The sequence below is a fragment of the Glycine max genome, chromosome 17 (genome assembly GCF_000004515.6).
Source record: "Glycine max cultivar Williams 82 chromosome 17, Glycine_max_v4.0, whole genome shotgun sequence".
Classification (NCBI taxonomy): domain Eukaryota; kingdom Viridiplantae; phylum Streptophyta; class Magnoliopsida; order Fabales; family Fabaceae; genus Glycine; species Glycine max.
The window spans coordinates 15,603,246-15,623,187 of record NC_038253.2 but is presented as its reverse complement, the minus strand read 5'-3'; the positions used below and the strand labels follow the sequence as shown (position 1 = coordinate 15,623,187).

The following is a 19,942-nucleotide window of genomic DNA, read 5'->3' as shown; positions in this document are numbered from 1 at the left end:
GAGTTAATGACAAAACCGAAGAACATAACAAATTCAACGCAAAAAGAACACTTTTTAGGATTGACATAATTTATTTTCTCTCAAAACATTAAAAACAACATGTAAATGATCAACATGTTCCTCTAATGTTTTGCTATAGATCAAAATGTCATCAAAATACATCACAACAAATTTCCCAATGAAAGCATGCAAAACATGGTTCATTAACCTCATGAAGGTATTGGGGGCATTACTTAAACTGAATGGCATCACCAACCACTCATATATACCATATTTTGTTTTAAAAGCTATTTTCCATTCATCACCTTTTTTCATGAGGATTTGATAGTATCCACTCTTCAAATGTATTTTAGAAAACACACACGAACCATGCAATTCATCAAACATATGCAGTCTAGGGATAAGATATCTATACTTTATAGTGATCTTATTTATGGTTCAACAGTCTATACTCATGCGTTATGTCCCATCTTTCTTTGGAACCAAGATGACAGGAATAGAACACGGGCTAAGATTTTCCCTTACAAATCCCTTTTGCAAGAACTCATCAACTTGTCTTTGAATCTCCTTTGCTTCTTTCGGACTTGATCTATAGGTTGGCCTGCTTAGAAGTGAAGCACCAGGAATGAAGTCAATTTGACGCTCAATAACTCTTAAAGGAGGTAATCCATATGGAATTTTTTCAGGAAAAACATCAACAAATTCATGTAACAAGGAAACAACCTCACAAGGCAAAGAAGAGGTAAGATCGTTAGTAAAATAAACATCCTTGTACATGAGTACAAGTAGTTGCTCTCTAGCCATCAAAGCACTCTCAACCTCTCTTTTCTTTGCAAATGTACCACTTTCTTATTTTTCTCTTCTTTGTTTTCTTTGTTTTCTTTTTTATTTTTTTCTTTCTTTTGCTCACTCTCATTTGTCTTTTCTTTTCTCTCTTTTTCTTGAATGCTCAATTGCTCTTCTCTCAACTCACACTCTCTATTTACATGTTTAGCAACATCAACATCACTGCAATCCTCCAATGGTGACATTTCTTCATCACTTGAGCTCTCACTCTTTATGTCTCCATTATCCAGCAATATCATGACTCTTTTATTTGGATATTGAGAAACAATATGTCCAACTCCTTGACACCTAAAACATTTGATATCACGAGATCTAGAAGATGAATTAATTTCCATTTTACCCTTAAGTGTAGCAAATGAATTTTTGGACTTAGTTTCATCTTTTGACTTTGTCACAAATTTTTTGTTTTGCCAATTTGACTTCCATGAAGAAGTGGAAGAAAATTTGGAAGTACTTTTAGTTTTCAATTGCCTCTCCACTTGAATAGATTTGTGCAGTAAGTCCTCCATCTCCATATAATGATGCAATTCTACCACATCGACTATCTCCTTCTTTAGACCTCCAATGAATCTGGACATAGTTGCCTCACAGTCTTGTTCAACATTGGCTCTAATCATGGCTATTTCCATCTCCTTGTAGTAGTCATCCACACTCATGGAACCTTGAGTTAGAGTTTGCAACTTTCTGTGCAAATCCCTAAAATAGTGACTAGGTACAAATCTCATTCTCATGAAAGTCTTCATCTCTTCCCATCTAGTAATAAGTCTTTCACCATTCCTATGCCTACTAGTCACAAGTTGATCCCACCAAATACTAACATAATCGATGAATTAAACAACATCTAATTTAACATTTTTTTCCTCAGAAGAATTATCAAACACACGTTCAACTTTTCTCTCCCACTCCAAATACAATTTAGGATCATTTTTTCCTTGAAACGTAGGGATTATCATCTTAATGCTCCTCAATTGATTATTCCTTCTTTGTTCGCCTCTTCGCCTTCTTCCATGACTTCTTGCATCTGAATACTCCTCATCTTCTTCTTTCGAAGTTGATTGTCTACAAATTCTAGATCGGAATGGAGATTGTAAACTATCCAATCTCAAGTTTAAAGCTTGAAATTGTTCATTAACACTTTAACAAATAACTTGAGATGCACTTCTTCTTCTTCACTCATGATTAAAATTGCTGCAAGAATTGTGCTAGAAGTGATTGTAAATGGACAAATAAATATCCTCACACAAACACTCTTTCACGTGTTTACACTCAATAATTTTTTTTACTCGTGTTTCACTCTTTTTTTTTTGGCTTTTTTCCCTCTGATAGTCTCACGACTATTGCCTTTTGCCGCTCGACTTCTCCTAATGAGCTCTTAAGTAAGAACCTTTGGGGTTGATTATACACGACAAGACACAATAAGGGATCAATGATAAAGGAATAAGAACAAACAAAGGGCAAGGAACAAGGGATTTAAGAAAAGTGTTTCTTTTTTAACTTGTAAACAAATGTAAAAACTGCCCATATTTTCTTCTTTTTTTATACTTTTTTTCCATTTTTTTTTGCACGAAATTCAAATTTGAACGCAAATATGTGATTGGGCAGATCCAAATCTAGACTGTAACAAAATTTTGGTTCCAAATTTAAAAATCAAATTAAGATCCTAACAACTTTAATTATCCAAATATGGATTGTAACAGAATTTTGACTCCAAATTTGAAAAACAAATTCAGATCCTAACAAATTTAAATATCTAAATATGGATTATAACAAAGTTCTAGCAGCTTTAATTATCGAAATATGAATTGTAACAAAATTTTGGCAACTTTAATTATCCTATTATGGATTGTAACAAAATTTTGGCTCCAAATTTGAAAATTAGATTTTTTTCCCTTTTTTGCACGAATTTTCTGATTATACATACATACATACATACATACATATATATATATATATATATATATATATATATATATATATATATATATATATAGAGAGAGAGAGAGAGAGAGAGAGAGAGAGAGAGAGAGAGACAAAAGGATACTAATACTAGATAGAGTTCAGGAAAAGAAACTCAAAGAACAAACAAAGGAGGAAACACAAAAGAAGAAAGAAAACACAAATGATAGAACCAAAGTTGATACTCTCTAAGGTCCCCAAAATCTGTGTCAACCAGCTGCAGCCTTTGAGTTGCTCTCCAAGCTATTTGAGGAAATGGTTTTGTAACTAACTTACCATATTGGTAAGCCACACAATCAACCAACTTGTCTTTGAGCATCGAGACACCTTTCACCAAGGCATGTTTCTACATGTATAACAATCCAATAAAGTGGAAATGTCCAAGTCTTTTGTGCCATAGATCAACATTGGCGGTTGTGCTTAAAAAAGCTATTTGCTCATCCTCCATAAGATTTAGAGCATACTTTTAGCTCTCATTTTCACCCTGAATACATTTTTGCCTTTTGCATATTTGATCAAGCACCACCTGTCTTAAAATATGACTTTGAAGCCCTTTTCTACTAGTTGTGGAACACTGAGCAAATTTTGGTCAATATCAAGCACATACAAGACATCAGAGATATGTTTCAGACCTACCAAGCTTTCAATAGCAACAATCCTTTTTTCCCATGACTGAGATGAAATCACCATTTCTGATTTTTACTTTGGAAACAATGGTTTTGCCCAACTCTTTGAAGAGCTTTTGGTCATTGGTCATGTGGTTTGTGCATCCGCTATCTATCAACCATGAATCACTAGAATTGTTGCTTGTAGCTAAACATGTTGCAACAAAGAGTTGTTTATCTCCTTGTTCCTCCAATTTCACCTTTGCCTCCTCCAATTTAGACTTGCAGATTCGCTTTACATGTCCCAAATTGCCACATTTTTTGCACTTGATATCTGGCCTCCACCAACATTTTCTCTGAGGATGGTTTGTCTTTTTACAATGTGGACAAGGGGGAAAAACCTCACCTTGTTGCTTGTTGGAGCCTTCTAGATTTTTGTTCTTCCATTTGTTGCTTTTCTTGTCTTTTCCACCTTTTGAATTTTGTGTTTTTGCATGAAAAGCACTTTGTATAGCCTCCTCATGTCTCATCATTTTTCCTTGCTCATGAGCCTGTATAGCATTTACCAATTCTCCCAAGGTGATGGTTGGCTAATCTTTTGACTCCTCCAACGTTGATATCTTTGATTCATACTTTTCAAGTACAATAACCAGAATTTTTTGCACTATTCTTTCATTAGAAAAGTCCTTCCCAAGAAGCCGCACTTTATTTGCTATGCTTAACAACCGTTCAACATAGGCTTTAATTGTTTTTGTCTCATTCATCCTCTACATCTCAAATTCGCTACCCAAGTTGAGAACTTTCATACCTTTGGTTCTTTCACACCCATAACATTCTTTTTTGAGATAATCCCAAATCTTTAACAGATTTAAGATTCATAATTCTTGTAAAAATAAATTTTTGACACAATAGAAAAAGGTAATTTCTAGCCTTAGCCTTTTCTATCTTCCTCTCCTTATGATTCTTCATCCGAGTCACCGTTGGATTTGCAAGCAATTTAGAAACATCATAATTTTCTTCTACTGCCTCCCCATGATCCAATGATTCAAGATGACTGATATCATCCTTACAGCACATAACTCATACTCCTCACCATCAAAAATTGGTGATGGACCCGTTGTGTATGTCTTTGCCTCCATTAGTGTTTCGCTCATCTTAGACCCCTCAAAGATAAAAGCTTTGGTACCAATCTATTGTTTTTATGTATAAAAACATATATAGAGTGTAGTGGGTAAAGAAAAACAAAGAGGAAATTGTAATTGTAGAAGGCTTATATTGTTCATATGTGAAGCAATGTATATATAAAACATATGAAAAATAGAACTATTAACAGATAAATAAACCACTAAAAGATCAAGCCTAAAAAATAGGGACATAATAGAATCATCCTATCAATTAACATGAATTTTATTTTCCTAAATTTTTTCATAAAATCTTATCTTTTGCAATTTGAGTTTGTTACACTTCCAATAATCACATCTTCAACAAAGTAAAAAAAATTTCCTCTTAGATCTTCCTACCATGGTGGGTATTCCTAGGTACTTTTTATGCTTTTCAACAGCCTTAACATCTAACAGCTTAACTAGATCATCTACTCTGGTAGTCAACACATTTTGGCTACATGAAAGTTCCAATTTATGAAAATTAATTTTTTACCCTTAGGCTTCCTCATATTTCTTCAAAATTTGTTCCACCTTATTAGCTTCTTCCATTGTAGCCCTTCCAAAGATGACACAGTCATCAGCAAAAGGCAAATGGGATATTGATGGTGCTCTTAGGTAAATCCTCACCCTATGAAGAAAACCTTCTCTTACTAATTTTGAAATTAACTCAAAAACTATTTCGACACAAAGTATAAAGAGAGAGGGGAATCAAGGAATTCCCTGTCTCAAACCTCTTTGTGGCCTAAACTCCCTCACTGGCTTCCCATTCAACATAACAGAAAAAGAAACTGATTGAACACATTTCGTCACCACCTTACTAAATTTTTCAGAAATCCCAAACTAGACGACACTCTTTGTAGAAAACTCCACTCTATTTTATCATATGCCTTAGACATATCAAACTTTAATGCCATTATTCCATGTTTCCTAGATGATTTCCTCTTCAAAATGTGGAACACATTCAAATGCTAATAGTCCATTATTAGTGATGATTATGTTAGGTACAAATGCACTATGATATTCCCCAATAATATTCCCTAGCACCCCTTTAAGTCTATTAGACAAGGGTTTTTCAATCACCTTAAACAAGGCATTACAAAGGCTAATTGGCCTAAACTCACTTGCATGTAGAGGTTTTTTGAATTTTGGGATTAACATTATAAGTGTTTCATTTAGATCAGAAGGAGGGTCTTGATTCAAAACTTGTAGAACCAATCTAGTCACATCCTCTCCCACCAGATGACAAAACTTTTGATAAAATAAACCATGCATCTCATCTATTTTAGGTGCTTTTGTAGGGTGCATATCAAAGAGAGCATAGCTTATCTCTTCTTTTGAAAAATTCTTTCCCAAAAAATCTCTTGTCTCCTCATTTACCCTTCATTCCACAAGACCAGTCACTTCTTCCATATCTTGCGGATTTGAAGATTCAAACAGGTTAGAGAAGTAATTTGTCAGCACTTCCTCAATTGATCCCTCTTCCTCATATAAGAAATCTTCATCATCCTTTTTTTTTTCAATTCATGTTTTTGTTCTAAAGTCACATTAAAAAGAAAAAAATGTTAAAACTAATATGTGTCTTTCACATTTAATGTTCTAAGTGGACATCCATTGATCCAAATATGTAACTATTATTATTATTATTTTGAACATGATTTCTCTTAATTTGTCATTAATGATCACTTTTATGGTGAAAAGAAAAATAATTTTTAATGTTAGAATTTTAAATTACAAGACGTACAATAATCTTACAAAGGAAAAACCTTGATGCAATCATCCTTACAATTAAGTAACAACTGATCCATAAACAATTTCGATCAAGTAATCAACACTAATTGGTATGTAAAAGTGACAACGACTTGTATTCTTTAACCAGGTGATCTATGATTCGAATTGAGTATGAAATAAATCATATTATATGTGCTCACGGTTTTTAACGAAAATTAATCATTACTTCCCGTGATGACTACATCAAACCAATATGATTGTAAAAAACAAATCATTATGATTAAGTTACAAAAAATAACATATTGCTTTTGTAAAAAAAATAAATAAATAATGGATAGTTGCATGGAAATGCTATTAATGCGTTCATAATTACAATCACAATTATAATTATAGATCAATGTGAAGATGTGTTAAGAAGAAAATAAAACACTTAACTCTAATATGAGTGTTGTAAATTCCTTAATATCATATTTAATTCCTAAAGATAGAAAAAACTCTACATAACTCTAAAATTCCCAATTTATAAAACAAGGTCCACTCCAAAAGAGGAAAAAAAAACATTTCCTTGAGATTCTTGATGATAATATCAATTTTTTTTATACAATAATGACATCATAACAACAATCAAGAGTGCTAATAATATATTATTATATTTTTTAACATATTCTTCTTAACTCACTAGACTAAAATTTATTAAGAAGTACAAAATTATAAGTAAAAATCATTAAATATAAAGTAAAAACCACAAATTTTTTTTATCTCGATAAATATATAATAAAAACTGTGTTGAACAAAAAAAATATAATAAAAATTGTATTTTGTAGAGTATGATGAAGAGTGTATTGCTAACCCTTTTCTAACACCAATTAATAATCAAAAGTGACGTTTAATATTTTTTTATATAAAAAAACACATTTCTGTTCCATATAAGGATCATCTTATTCAAGTTTTAATGTTTTATTACTTATGATGCATTCTTGATCACTATTAAATAACTAAAGAAAGTTATTTCCTTTAAAATCTTCCAACAAATCTTATAATGTTCTTTTTAATTTTTTCTTAATATTTTTATTACAATATTAAATTAAATAAATGATAGATAGTTAGATACATTTAAAATGTCATAAACAAAAAAAGTACTTTATTTTTTAATAAATTATTTCTATATGTTATAAGTTAGAATACATAATTTTTTTTCAACAAAAAAAAACACATTATAATTTTACAAGAATTAATAATGGATTGCAAGGACAAAAAATGAACTTTAATATATTATTTATAGTAACAAAAAATATATTCTAGCTAAAAAAAATATTTTTTCTGTTAGAATTTATAATCACAACACAATAATGTTACGAAAAGCTGGTAAAAAATAATGTTGCGAAAGAAAAAAAATACTATAATTGCAATAAATAATGGATAGTTGCATGAAAATGCCACTAATGCGAAAATAATTGCAATTACAATTATAGATGTGGACCTTGTTAAGAAGAAAATGAAACACTTGACTCTAAATACTCCAAAATTCTCAAATTAAAAAATAAGGTCCATTCCTAAAGAAAAAAGACATTTCCTTGGAATTCTTGATGGTAGTAACATCACAATACCGACGACGAGTGCTTATAATATATTAATTTATTTTCTAACAATTTTTTAAAATGCGCGCTCTATTAATGAAAATTTATTAATATTTCCTTCCAATCCTTTTTAAATATTGGATTTTTGACAAAAATTTGTTTCTATTTTTTTATCTGTCGTTTTCAAACTTCAAGATAACATTAATTTTGTTTTGTCAATTATACCCTTATTCTAATTAATTATTTACATTTTTTTTATAAAATTAAAGGCCGAATTATAATTTTAATCCTCTTAATTTTTTAAATCTAAAATTTTGATCCTTTTATTTTTTAATTGTAATATTTGGTCTCCTAATTTTATATATTTGTGATTTTGATTCTCTTGATAAATTATTATTTAATAATTATGATTATTATAGATACTAAATTAATTATTAATTAAATAAAAATTAATAAAATACTCTTAATCCTAACATGGTGTTACTATTGGTGGAGTCGTGTGTCATAGTGACGATTTTTACGGAGAAGAGGAGAAACACAGTGTCCTAAAGAATTAGGATTAATATTTTTTATTTAATTTTTTAATGATTAATGAGTTTGATTAATTTATAATTAACTTAATATCATAATTAAATAAAATTATTTATTAATAATCTATCAAGAAGACAAAAATGTCATTTTATAAGTTTAGGGGACTAAATGTTGTAATTAAAATTGACGAGAACACAATCATAAATTTTTGGCCAAAATTAAATGATAAGTAATTGAAAACTTCAAAGAAAAATAAAATGCAGTACACGTTCTAAAGAATAAAATTATTGAGGGAAGTTTAATTTTGTTTAAAAAAGTGTTTTTTTAGAGAATTGTTTAAAAAATGTTAATTGAACAAAGAAAGAGAAAAGCTTCAACAAATACAAAAGGTTGGGTGGGAGAAAAAGCGTTAGTTTACATTCACGAAATTGGGTGCTTTATATAATTAATGAAATGCCAACCAATAGGAAATTAGGAATATGCGTTAGTTATAGAGAGAGAAATAGGAATATACGATAGTTCAAAAAGACTTGGAGTCGGAGAAGAGACTCCATAGAAAAAGTGTCTATAGTTTTATTAGAAAAAGAGTAGAGTAATTACATTTGTTATTATTATATAGGAACAGAGCTAATATATTATAAATGAAACTTATTAAATATAAAATGATATTAAAAAAATTATATTTTTTAATAAATTTTAACTAATAATAAAAAATACATTCTATAAAATGTAATAAGGAATATATTATTAACACTTTTCTGATCTCAATTAATAATTAAGACTTACATTACATTACCAATGAAATAAAACATTTCTGTTGCATGGACAGGAAAAAAGGATCTTACGATTCAATTTTAATCAAAGTTTTAATGTGTTATCATAATGATGCATTTCTTGATCACTACTAATATTATTTGTTTTGTACAGAAACTTGATCACTATTAATGAATTAGAGTTTTTACCCGAACATAAAGTAAATAGGGTGTTTGAATATTTTGTTAACCATAAAAATAGATATAGACGTCTATCAAAGAATATAACAATTTTAATTTATTTTTTTCTTAAATATAATTATTTTTATTTAATAAAATAAAAAAATTGAATAATATTTACTAAGAAAATATTTAAAATATGCATCCACTTTTATAGAAAATGATGTATGTTAATAAATTTTAAAATAAATTAAAAATATTAAAGAAAATTATAAATCAATAAATTTGTAAGTAATCATACGTTTTAGGAAGAAAAATATTTTCATATATTTCTTATATATATAACAAACATAGTAATATACAATTTTTAATATTTCTAAAATAAATATTAATTATATATTTTTAAAAATAGTTAACTTTATTTCAAAATTATTTTTTTCATTTTTTACTATGATTAAATGTCCAAATTTATATGCTAGAAGCAAAATATGGTGAAGCAAATTTCATATATATTATAAACACATAAATTTTGGATCAATAAAAGAGTATGTTTGATTATACTTGTCTTATAGTTGCTGTTAGAACTTATATATATATATATATATATATATATATATATATATATATATATATATATATATATATATATATATATATAATATATATTACATTTAATTTACAAGGAAAAAAGTATCTTACGATTCAGTTTTAATGTGTTATCATAATGATGCATTCTTGATGGCTACTCTTTTTTTTTTTTACAGAAACTCGATCACTATTAATTAATTAATTAAAGAAAGTGTTTTTCCTTTCACATGTCTTATACAGAGAAATGATACTAACATTCTCTGATGTTCTTTTTCTAATATTCTTATTATGATTGTTTAGAATTTATTGTTCTTTTTCTAATATTCTTATTATGATTGTTTAGAATTTATTAAAATTATCAATTTTAGTAAGTTTTAGTTCTCACTTAATATAAATTAGGAAAAAAATATTAAGTGAGAATCAAAATCTATCAAAATTAATAATTTCTAATAAATTTTAACCAATCATAAAAAAGTTTTCAAAAAAAAAAGTGTAGCATTCCTCATCTCGAAAACAGTAAAAAGTAATACTTTCCTTTTGAAAATTTACTTTTCTCTTCTTTAAATATGCATTACTCCTACAACTAGTTGAAAATTTTCTCAGAATCACAGCAAATTACCTTTTATTTTAATTTTAAATTAAAATTTAATGTTTTTTTTTCTAAAATATCGTCAATAATTAAAAATAATCATATATCATATCATAAGTTAAATTATTAATTATGAATCCAAAATAAATTTTACTTCTTTAAATATATATTTATTATAAATTTCAATTATGATATAGTTTTTATATTAAAATGTTGTTATTATAAATTGAAAGAATATAAAAATAAATATTTAGCCCATATAATAAATTGATTAAAATACTAAATTATGATAAAATTTAAATTATTTTTAGAATTTAATAAACATATATTAATATTGTAAAAAAAATCACAGTCAATCAATTAAAAATCATTTTTAACATAATTATAATATAATCTACGAATTCCGCACTTACATATATTAATTTATAAAAATATAGATTGATTTAGCAAGGATGGAAAAGAGAAAGGATGAGAGATTGCGAGTTTGAATCCTCCAATAACCAAACACTAACAATACTAATAACTACATATAACAATAAAAAAAAAAGATTTAAATATCTTTTTCGTCATTAAAATTTATCATTTTTTATTTTCGTTCTTACAAATTAATTATTTTTTTAAATCTTTTTAAAATATGTTTGTTTTATTTTTCATCTTTAAAGAACTTTAAATAATATTTTGAAGTGTAAAAAATATTTTGAATAATTAAAAAAGTTTCATCTAAAGTGTTTTAAGAATGAAAAAACAAAACAAACATATTTTACAACCATTAAAATGATTTTTTTTACAGGAATACAAATAAAAAAATACCAAATTGTAAAAAGAAAAAGTCATTTAAGCTTAAAAAAATATTAATTTACGAATAGATGAATGTATAAAATGTTGATTGTTGACGAATTATTTGTTGATAATTTTATTGTAACGGTGGTGCTTAATAGATTCTGTTGAGGCGGGTCCCAGACAACGATGCCTTAAGGTTTTCCTTATAGAGACACACTATTGTCAGATTCCTGAATCCGTGACTTTACTAACTTACAACAATATGATAAAAGCAATGCACACACACACTAGTACTTCCAGATAACCACAACACCCGATGGCAACGGACTTTAGTTCCATCCCCATAATTGGTAAACCCCCTTACCACTTTCATAACCATGAATCGATCCTCGTTACTTTCATAATTTGCTCAATTCTTAATTCCTTCAAACATATCCATGGTTTCACGTTCATTTGTTGTGTTTTTATTTTTTTTTTATTGGCAAATATTAACTTGTTAGTTTTATTAGAAATGTCTGTTGAAAAATTTGAATCCAGTAACTCTTCTCCCTCCTTTTCTCTCTTCATCCTTTTTCAATCATTAGATCAATCTTAAATCTATTATATCTTCTGCTCGTGTTTTTTTTTTCTTGTGTTTGTGTGTATGGACACGGACATGTATGTACATGCTGAAGGTTTTACTTTCCATGAATTTGAGAACATATATATACCTTGGTTTATTGGAAATTATCGAAATATGTTACGATTGGATTTGCTTAGGATGGTTTTTACGATTTATAAGTATTCAATACCTATAGTAGAGAATTGTGGAGTAAAATATTAAACAGTTTAGAACTAAGTGAAGGAAATTTTTGTGTGCTAGGTTCTGAATCTAACAACAGTTTTTTTTTTTTCAAATAATACTAATAATAATAAGAACAATGATGATGATGCAGATATTAGTCCCCTTTTGGCTAAGGCAGATGATCCAAAAATGGCTGAGGATCCTGGTGTGCTTGAGGTTGTTAAACAATTGGATAAGGCTTGTACAGAGGCAGGGTTCTTCTACGTGGTAATTGTTTGTTGCATCTATTAACATTTTTTTTCCTTTTACTCTTGCTGCTTTAGCATTTCGATATGCAAAAGAGGGATTGGAACAAAAGGATTATTAACCGTGTGGCAAATTGATTAGAATCTGCACTATAGCGAAGAGGTTAATCTTTTCTGATACAGAACCGCTTATATTATAGTGGGTCCACTATAATATGATGTTTTGAATTTCATATATAGAATAATGGTTCTCTTGTTAGGGTATGCACATAGCTAGTATTTCTTGAAGATTGAAATGACAAAAGAACAAAATAAAATAAAATGGATGAAGAGGAAGAAAAAGAGTATTTCTTGAGAATTTCATATAATGAATATACCTTTGATTTTGCATACTAAAGTGTATGCTCGGATTGCAGTTAAAGAGGCTCAAAAATACTTTTAAGTTTTAATCCTAAAGCTACAAATCCTTCCTTCTTTATTCTGTGACTCAGAGTTCGAGAATATGCATCGAAATTCTCAAAAGTACTTTTTCAACTTTAATCCCAACATTGCCTATGTTAATTTGATAAGTTACTTATGACAGCTTAAGTCAAAAACTATGGCTACCAACATGCTTTTGACTGAATAGAATTTTTCAATTCAACTCAAGAATTGACTGCTCTCATTTCCTAAGAGTCTTTTTGTTATAGGGGTGAGAATTTCATGAATCAGTTCACGTCACTAGTAAATTTGCAAAGAAATTTAGTCCATGAATTTTTCCTCTCCATTTATATCCCTGTGGTCAAGTTGTGACTACTGAAATTGTGAGTAAAAGCAGTTGATGTGGTCGCAATTGCAATTGCTATAGAAACCTCAAAAGGCAAACTGCAATTTAAAATCATGCATGGCACTTTGGCCATTTTGTGTTTAATTTTCAATTCATACGGTCCTTGATTGACAGAAAGGACATGGTTTTCCTGAGACTCTCCTTAAAGAAGTTAGAGATGTAACGCGCAGATTCTTTGAACTTTCATATGAAGAAAAGGCGAAGATCAAAATGACTCCAGCTGCTGGGTTCAGGTTTGTTTGGTTACATATATCGATCTACTTTGTATATAAGCTTCACTTCGGAAAATTTAGGTTTATGCATCCAATTTCTACTGATACCAGCCTGGTGTATGATGCAGAGGTTATCAAAGGCTTGGAGAAAATATAACTAAAGGTGTACCTGACATGCATGAAGCTATTGATGTAAGTCTTGATTGTTGCTTATAACATAAAATTAGGTTTCTTTGTTTCTAGTTGTTGTTTTTTCTGATCGGAGTCTAGCATAGCAGATCCAAAAATTCACTCTTGTTCTTGTGGTTCTATCAAGCAATAAATGATCTCTTTAATTTCCTTTAACAGTGCTATAGAGAAGTGACCAAGGACATGTATGGAGATCTTGGCAAAGTTATGGAAGGAAGCAATCAATGGTATATGGAAATAGGGTTTTTCTGTTTATTATTTCCTGTGTTTGTCCACACACACCCTTCATACAGTATTTACCTAAAGGGTCTTGCCAAGGGTATTGGTTAAGGAATCAAAAGGAATTTTTTTTTAATTGAAAATCATGAGAACGCATTTAAAAATCATAGCAGAGCACATTTTTACTCATTCTATAAAAGACTTTCCCCTTTTATTTTGTTAACTAATGCCCTAAGACACTCTTAGCATTTGCCTTAACTAAATATTAGCTCAAGAGAACAATTATATGTGTTTTTAATCCTGAAAGGAGATTCATTGAATTGAATTAATGGTACATACTTTTGCATGATTATGCTCTCTCTGATCTGGCTGGCTCTGGTACTCTAGCATTTGATTTACTGCAATAGGTAGTTGGACTTTGGAGTAGTAGTATTCAGAAGAAGTCTTTCGTTGCTAAGATAATTCTTGTATCATTCGGTATTGACGTGTGTCTTTTGACCCTCTTTCATATTGGGGTTCATCATGTAGGCCACAAAATCCTCCAACATTCAAAGTTCTTATGGAGGAGTATGTTAGTCTCTGCAGAGGCATGCCTTTTCCTCCTCCCCTCTTTTTCTTTCCATCATGTGAGTTTCTAGAGTTAAGTTTTTGTTTTCTCATATAGTTCCTTGTTTAGAGCAGACCTTGCAAGGAAAATTATGCGTGGAATCGCTTTAGCATTAGGTGGATCGCCCAATGAATTTGAAGGTCAAAGAGCTGGGGATCCATTTTGGGTAATGCGGCTCATTGGTTACCCAGGTGTATCATCTGTAAATGGAACCAATGTTCATAAAAATGACATTGGATGGTAATGAAATCTTGGATCTGGTGTTTCTAAATGTTACCTTTTTTTTAATTACTTGGCCTTACATTGCTGATGTCTTTTCCTTTATGTTACTTTTTCTTCAATTCTTTGAATCAAAATAAACCCAGTGGAGCTCACACTGATTACGGTATACCTTAACCTTTACATTGTGACAAGTCTAGAATATTTGTTTAGTCATTATCATTGATTTTAGATGCTGTTTAACAGGTTTATTGACATTACTTAATCAAGATGACGATGTAAACGCACTTCAGGTATGCTCTTATATATGCCCTTTCTGTATATTAAGATACTCGTTTTCCTCATTTATTGCATGCAGTCATTCATTTTACTTCTGTTCTCATCGGAATCAATATTGTACCATGCTATTATAAACCCAAATTTGGAGCCTCCATACAATTTTAAATATCTGAGGCCAGTAGCTTCAGAGACAATTACTGATTTGTTTGGTATCCCATTTCCTCTGTGTGCTTTACAAACACCTCTTCCACTTCCACTTTCACCGCCTCACACGATTCCACCGGCAGTACCACATTAGGGTTAATAATTTTTTATGGAAGTTTTTGTGACAATTTTCTTAGCAGCAGTTCTATTCTTCTATTATGGTTAGTTGAGACAATTTTCTTCATAGGCACTAAAGTACAATCTAGATAACTTGTTCTGGATCCAATGCATATCTTTTATTTTCGTCAGGCTTTCTGGGATTTTTTTTATCTTCTTTTTTGGTGTGTATTTCCCCGCCTATTTGATAAGCTGTTAGTTATTACCCACCATGTTTATGCTGTGAAATTGTTGAAGGTGAGAAACCTGTCTGGTGAATGGATAACAGCACCTCCAGTTCCTGGGACATTTGTATGCAACATTGGTGACATGCTAAAGGTATCTTACCCTTAATCTCTTCATCTCAGCTATACAATCAAAGATTCGGTAGAATATCTGATTAAGTGTGGAAGAAAACTGCAGATTTACTCCAATGGTTTGTACGAGTCCACTTTGCATCGGGTGATAAACAACAACTCAAAATATAGAGTCAGTGTAGTATACTTTTATGAGGTTAGCCACATTTTATATTTATTTTTTTGTTATCATCCTTTTCTCAGTTGTGTGTTTGGTTGCTTATCCCATATGCCTCTACTGGATGAACAGACAAACTTCGATACTGCAGTAGAGCCATTGGACACACATAAAACGAGGGCAAATGGCAACAAGGAGTTCAAAAGAGCAGTCTATGGAGAGCATTTAACTGGCAAGGTCCTCACAAATTTTGTTGATTTGTAACCTTGTTTTTATTGCTCTGGTGTGTAAATAAATAAGGCATCTTGTCTTGCAAGCTCATCGCATGCATGTCTAGACCTACAAGTGCTGATAATATTTGAAGTGCAATTCTCAATTTATACAACTTCAGGACTTGACTTGGGAATCCACATACTCCCAGTTGTCATAAATCATAGTCTCAGACAGACCAAATAAACAACCATCTAAGTTCAACAGGATTTTTTGTTATCAGATCGTTAAAGTGGTAAAGAAACATAAACAAAATCCAGCCAATGAAACGTTCAAGGTAATAACATAAATTTATCTGCTCTGAGCAAACATCAGCGTTTTAATAGGGTACAACACTGTCAATTGGCAATTGCCATAAGAATGAAGACAAATACAACACAAAGATTAGAAATTTGAACTATTCTCACTTCTAATCACTACAAAATTGTATCTAAATCAGGTGCAATCATGCTAGCTTTGGCTGGCCGCACCACCTCTACCGCATAAGATATTTCATTGAGGTTCTGGCTTAACTTTGAACTCCAAATGTTGTGCAGCTGTGTTAATCTGGGTAACTGCCTGCTGTATGTTCCACTTCAGTATTTTTGTAAAGTGGAATTCTAGTACCTGTACTCCTAAGTCGATCCACCATGTCATAAAGAAACTCAAAAGTCAGTTTAGATTGTTTGTTAAGTTCCTCCCTGATGTGAGGCTGAAGGCTGAACCAGTCTCCCAACAATTTATGAACATGAGAACGAATCATTCTCCACGGCACGGGATATTTTTCACAAAGCTTCAAATATTCTATTAGCAGATCTGCCTGGTCCAGTTTTCCATCCAGATTGGTTCCTTCACTTTCAGACACCCATTCGGCGGTTCGAAATCCATCAAAGAGAGCTGGATTTTCAAGCAGTGTCTCGGCAGAAAGCACCCCTTCAACACCAGTCTCTTCCAAGCAGTCTCTAACATCATCCATATGCCTTATGTTCCCATTCGCAAGGACAGGGATTCTGACTGCATTCTTCACGGCCCTGATAGCGTTCCAGTCTGCTCGAAATTTCTTCCCATCCTTCTCATCTCTTGTCCTGCCATGAACAGCTAAAAGCATACAACCAGCCTCCTCAAGCATCCTAGCATACTTCAAAGTGTCCTCTAAATTTGGAAAGAGCCTAATCTTGCATGAAACAGGAACCTGAAGGTTAACAGCCAATTTTTCTACCAGAGATTTCACCAGAGGAAGGTTATCCATCAAGAAGGCGCCATAGTATCCCCGTTTAGCAATGCGCTGAGGACACCTAAAAAAATCACATAAAATAAACCCACAATTTTTTTTATCAAAAAGGTAAAATCCAAAAGAGCTTAATGAAGTATATGACAGAAATTAAATATTCTTGGACAAGAAATTGTTAGTGCACCACCCTAGCTATGTGGATGATCCACATCTTATTTAAACAATATTCTTAATATTATAACCAAGTAATACAGTTACACCAGTAAGGTAGTAACAGAACAGAAATGAAGAAAACAATTTATTAGATCAATTCGACCCTGAGCCCAGTGTAGGAACAAGCTGAACCAGAAGAATACAGGAGTATGAACTGGTCAGAGGAATTCAAGAGGTTCTGCTTCTCTCCTAAACCTTACATCTGTCTCTCTCCTAAAAAGATCCCTCACGCACTGATTTACTAGGTACAAATAGAATCCCTCTAATCAGTACAGCTAAGTGTAACAACCTCCCAGTCATTTGTAAATAATTCCCATTCGCAATTTGTGCTTGGTTAATCATGGCCACAACCCTCTTCCTCCTAGTATAGACTGCTATCAAATACTCATTAAATGGTACTTAACAAAAACTCTTCCTTACTCCTAGAACACAAGAATTGCCAGTATACTACACAAAGCAAGTTACTCTCTCCTCCCTTGGAAAATGTTTAAATTACGCTGTCCTCTCCTTCAATTTTTTTTAAAAAATGACACTCCAATCTCGAGACATGAAATGTACAACACTTCAATCTGTTTAAATTTAAACAAATTTCTAAACAGTGGTGAAATCTTATGAATGAACCTCCAAGGGCATTTTCCCTTTCTCTACAAATTCACTGTCAGCAGCAGTTAACATTGAACTCCGCATTATTGATTTTAGAACTTCAGAATATGAAATGAAATTCAAAACACCAATACTATCAGCTTTGAAACTTCACCAAAATCTTTATTTCACCTTCAAGAGTCCCAAAGTTGAGACAGTAAAGACTTAAGTTTGTTTACATCATTAAAGCAAAACAAAGTAACAAACACAAGATTCATCACCACCCATTCGTTCCTTTCCATTTCCTCCTATCCAATAAACTATGGCACAAAATTCAATCACATATGGTATTGATTGAAATGAATCAGAATCAGATTCAGAACAAGAGACAATGTAAATATACATTACCCAAGATTAATATCAACATAATCGCAAAAAGGCTCCACCTTGCGTGCAGCTGCCAACAACACATCTGGATCGTTGGCACAGAACTGAACAAATAACGGTCGATCCTCCTGCAATTACTCCCAAAGTCACAACAATAACAACTAGAAAAAAGGGGTTATTACTATTAAGGTGGGTTGGATGGTTAAGGGAGAAGGAAAGAGGAGAAAGGTCACGGGTTCGATCCCCTCTCCTAAGAAATAATTACAACTAGAAAAGGGAGATTATGGGTTGGATGGTTAAGGAAGAAGAGAAGAGGGAATGGTCGCGGGTTGGATTACAAAACCAATGAAACATTTTAACACACTAAAAGATATATATATATATATATATATATATATATATATATATATATATATATATATATATATATATATATATATATATATATATGGGTGTGTGTGTGTTACACTACCTTGCAAGTGGTGAATTCTTCGTTTCTGTACTTTTCGGTCTCGGTGAAAATGCGGGAATGGAGCATTGGCGTGTACGCGCCCTGGGCACCGTACTTGCGGCACAGCATGCGAAACGGCAGCTCCGAGTTGTCGACCATCGGGGCCACTATGAACCTGGGCCGGCCCAGCTTGGCCCAGTGGGCCCACGCCCGCTCCGCCCAAGACTCTCCGCTCAGGCTCCGGGCCGGAAAGCCCACGTGCTGGTCGGCGGCGGCGGGGTGCTCTGCATCGAGAGAAGTTGGGGTTTGGGCCATGAGGGGACAAGATTGTAGCGCGCGAAAGTGTCGGGTGAGAGGGAGGAAGGAGTAGGGTTTATGTTTTGGTTTCATCAGTGAACAATGATGAGTTTTGCGAGAGAACCCATCGCCGCCATCATCGAATTACGTTGATGCTCCATGGCGTGTGGTGTGCGACGCGTTTGGGGTTGTAAGGGAGGGATATTAATCCTCTACATGATGTTACCGGCAATAGCAGGTCATTGATTTTTCTTTTTTTAAATATTATCTCATTTCCCAATTTACCCCCTCTCCCCTGCGTTACCATAGTCTGCGACCGAGGCATAGGTGGAGAATTGAGAAGCGAAGCCTTCATCGAATCCTATGGCAGGCGTCACGTTCCACCATTGAGGTTGGAGCAATGTCTATGAGCTTCCTGTTTGGTGAGATTTTCGATTTTCTTTATCCTTTTGCTTCCTCTTCCACCATTGAGGTTGGAGCAACGTCTATGAGCTTGTTGTTTGGTGAGATTTTCGATTTTGTTAACTTCGTCCTTGTTTCTTTTGTTGCGAGGCAATTTGTGAGCAGAATTGTTGTCCTAATGAGTTTGGTTGTCCAAATTTATTAATATTAACTATTTCATCCTAACACGTGATCACTATATTTCCTTCAAATCAACAAATCACTTGGATTGTTATTAAGGCTGCAAAGATGCAAAAGCATCCATCAAAATAGAAATTATAAAGGGTGTCGCTAGCTGCATCCAACATTTAACATGAAAAGATAAAAATATTCCTGTGTATTTTTAAAAATATTTTTGTGCACCCAACTCATTTAGGTTGATTCACATATGCAATGAGTTGATTCACATAGGTTTTAGTTGATCCGCAGGATATAGATGATA

General features: G+C 31.8%; 2 protein-coding genes across 2 annotated transcripts; one reads left to right on the top strand and one right to left on the bottom strand.

Annotated features, from left to right (window-relative positions):
* The first annotated feature begins 11,591 nt into the window (after positions 1-11,591).
* On the top strand, positions 11,592-16,076 carry LOC100789278 (probable iron/ascorbate oxidoreductase DDB_G0283291-like). Its single transcript, NM_001255066.2, is given in 12 exon segments — positions 11,592-11,645; positions 12,231-12,346; positions 13,265-13,383; positions 13,491-13,554; positions 13,711-13,778; positions 14,299-14,357; positions 14,452-14,617; positions 14,743-14,762; positions 14,843-14,889; positions 15,434-15,514; positions 15,599-15,688; positions 15,782-16,076. Coding segments are annotated over 12 exon segments (996 nt in total). The 5' UTR covers positions 11,592-11,611; the 3' UTR covers positions 15,914-16,076.
* A 107-nt stretch (positions 16,077-16,183) lies between these two features.
* Positions 16,184-19,681, bottom strand: LOC100789809 (tRNA-dihydrouridine(16/17) synthase [NAD(P)(+)]-like). Its single transcript, XM_003549998.5, has 3 exons — positions 18,784-19,681; positions 18,333-18,439; positions 16,184-17,193 (listed from the first exon to the last, which is right to left on the bottom strand). The coding sequence occupies exons 1-3, from the start codon at positions 19,150-19,152 to the stop codon at positions 16,461-16,463; spliced, it is 1,209 nt and encodes a 402-aa protein (XP_003550046.2). The 5' UTR covers positions 19,153-19,681; the 3' UTR covers positions 16,184-16,460.
* Between the last annotated feature and the right edge of the window lie 261 nt (positions 19,682-19,942).

Bases quoted from the DNA above. Each gene is read 5' to 3' on its own strand.
- LOC100789809 (XM_003549998.5), bottom strand. From the start codon at position 19,152: ATGAAACCAAAACATAAACCCTACTCCTTCCTCCCTCTCACCCGACAC. The intron at 18,440-18,783 runs GTAGTGTAACAC...GAGTAATTGCAG, and splicing joins AAGAATTCACCACTTGCAAG to GAGGATCGACCGTTATTTGT. The intron at 17,194-18,332 runs GTAATGTATATT...TGATTTTTTTAG, and splicing joins TATGTTGATATTAATCTTGG to GTGTCCTCAGCGCATTGCTA.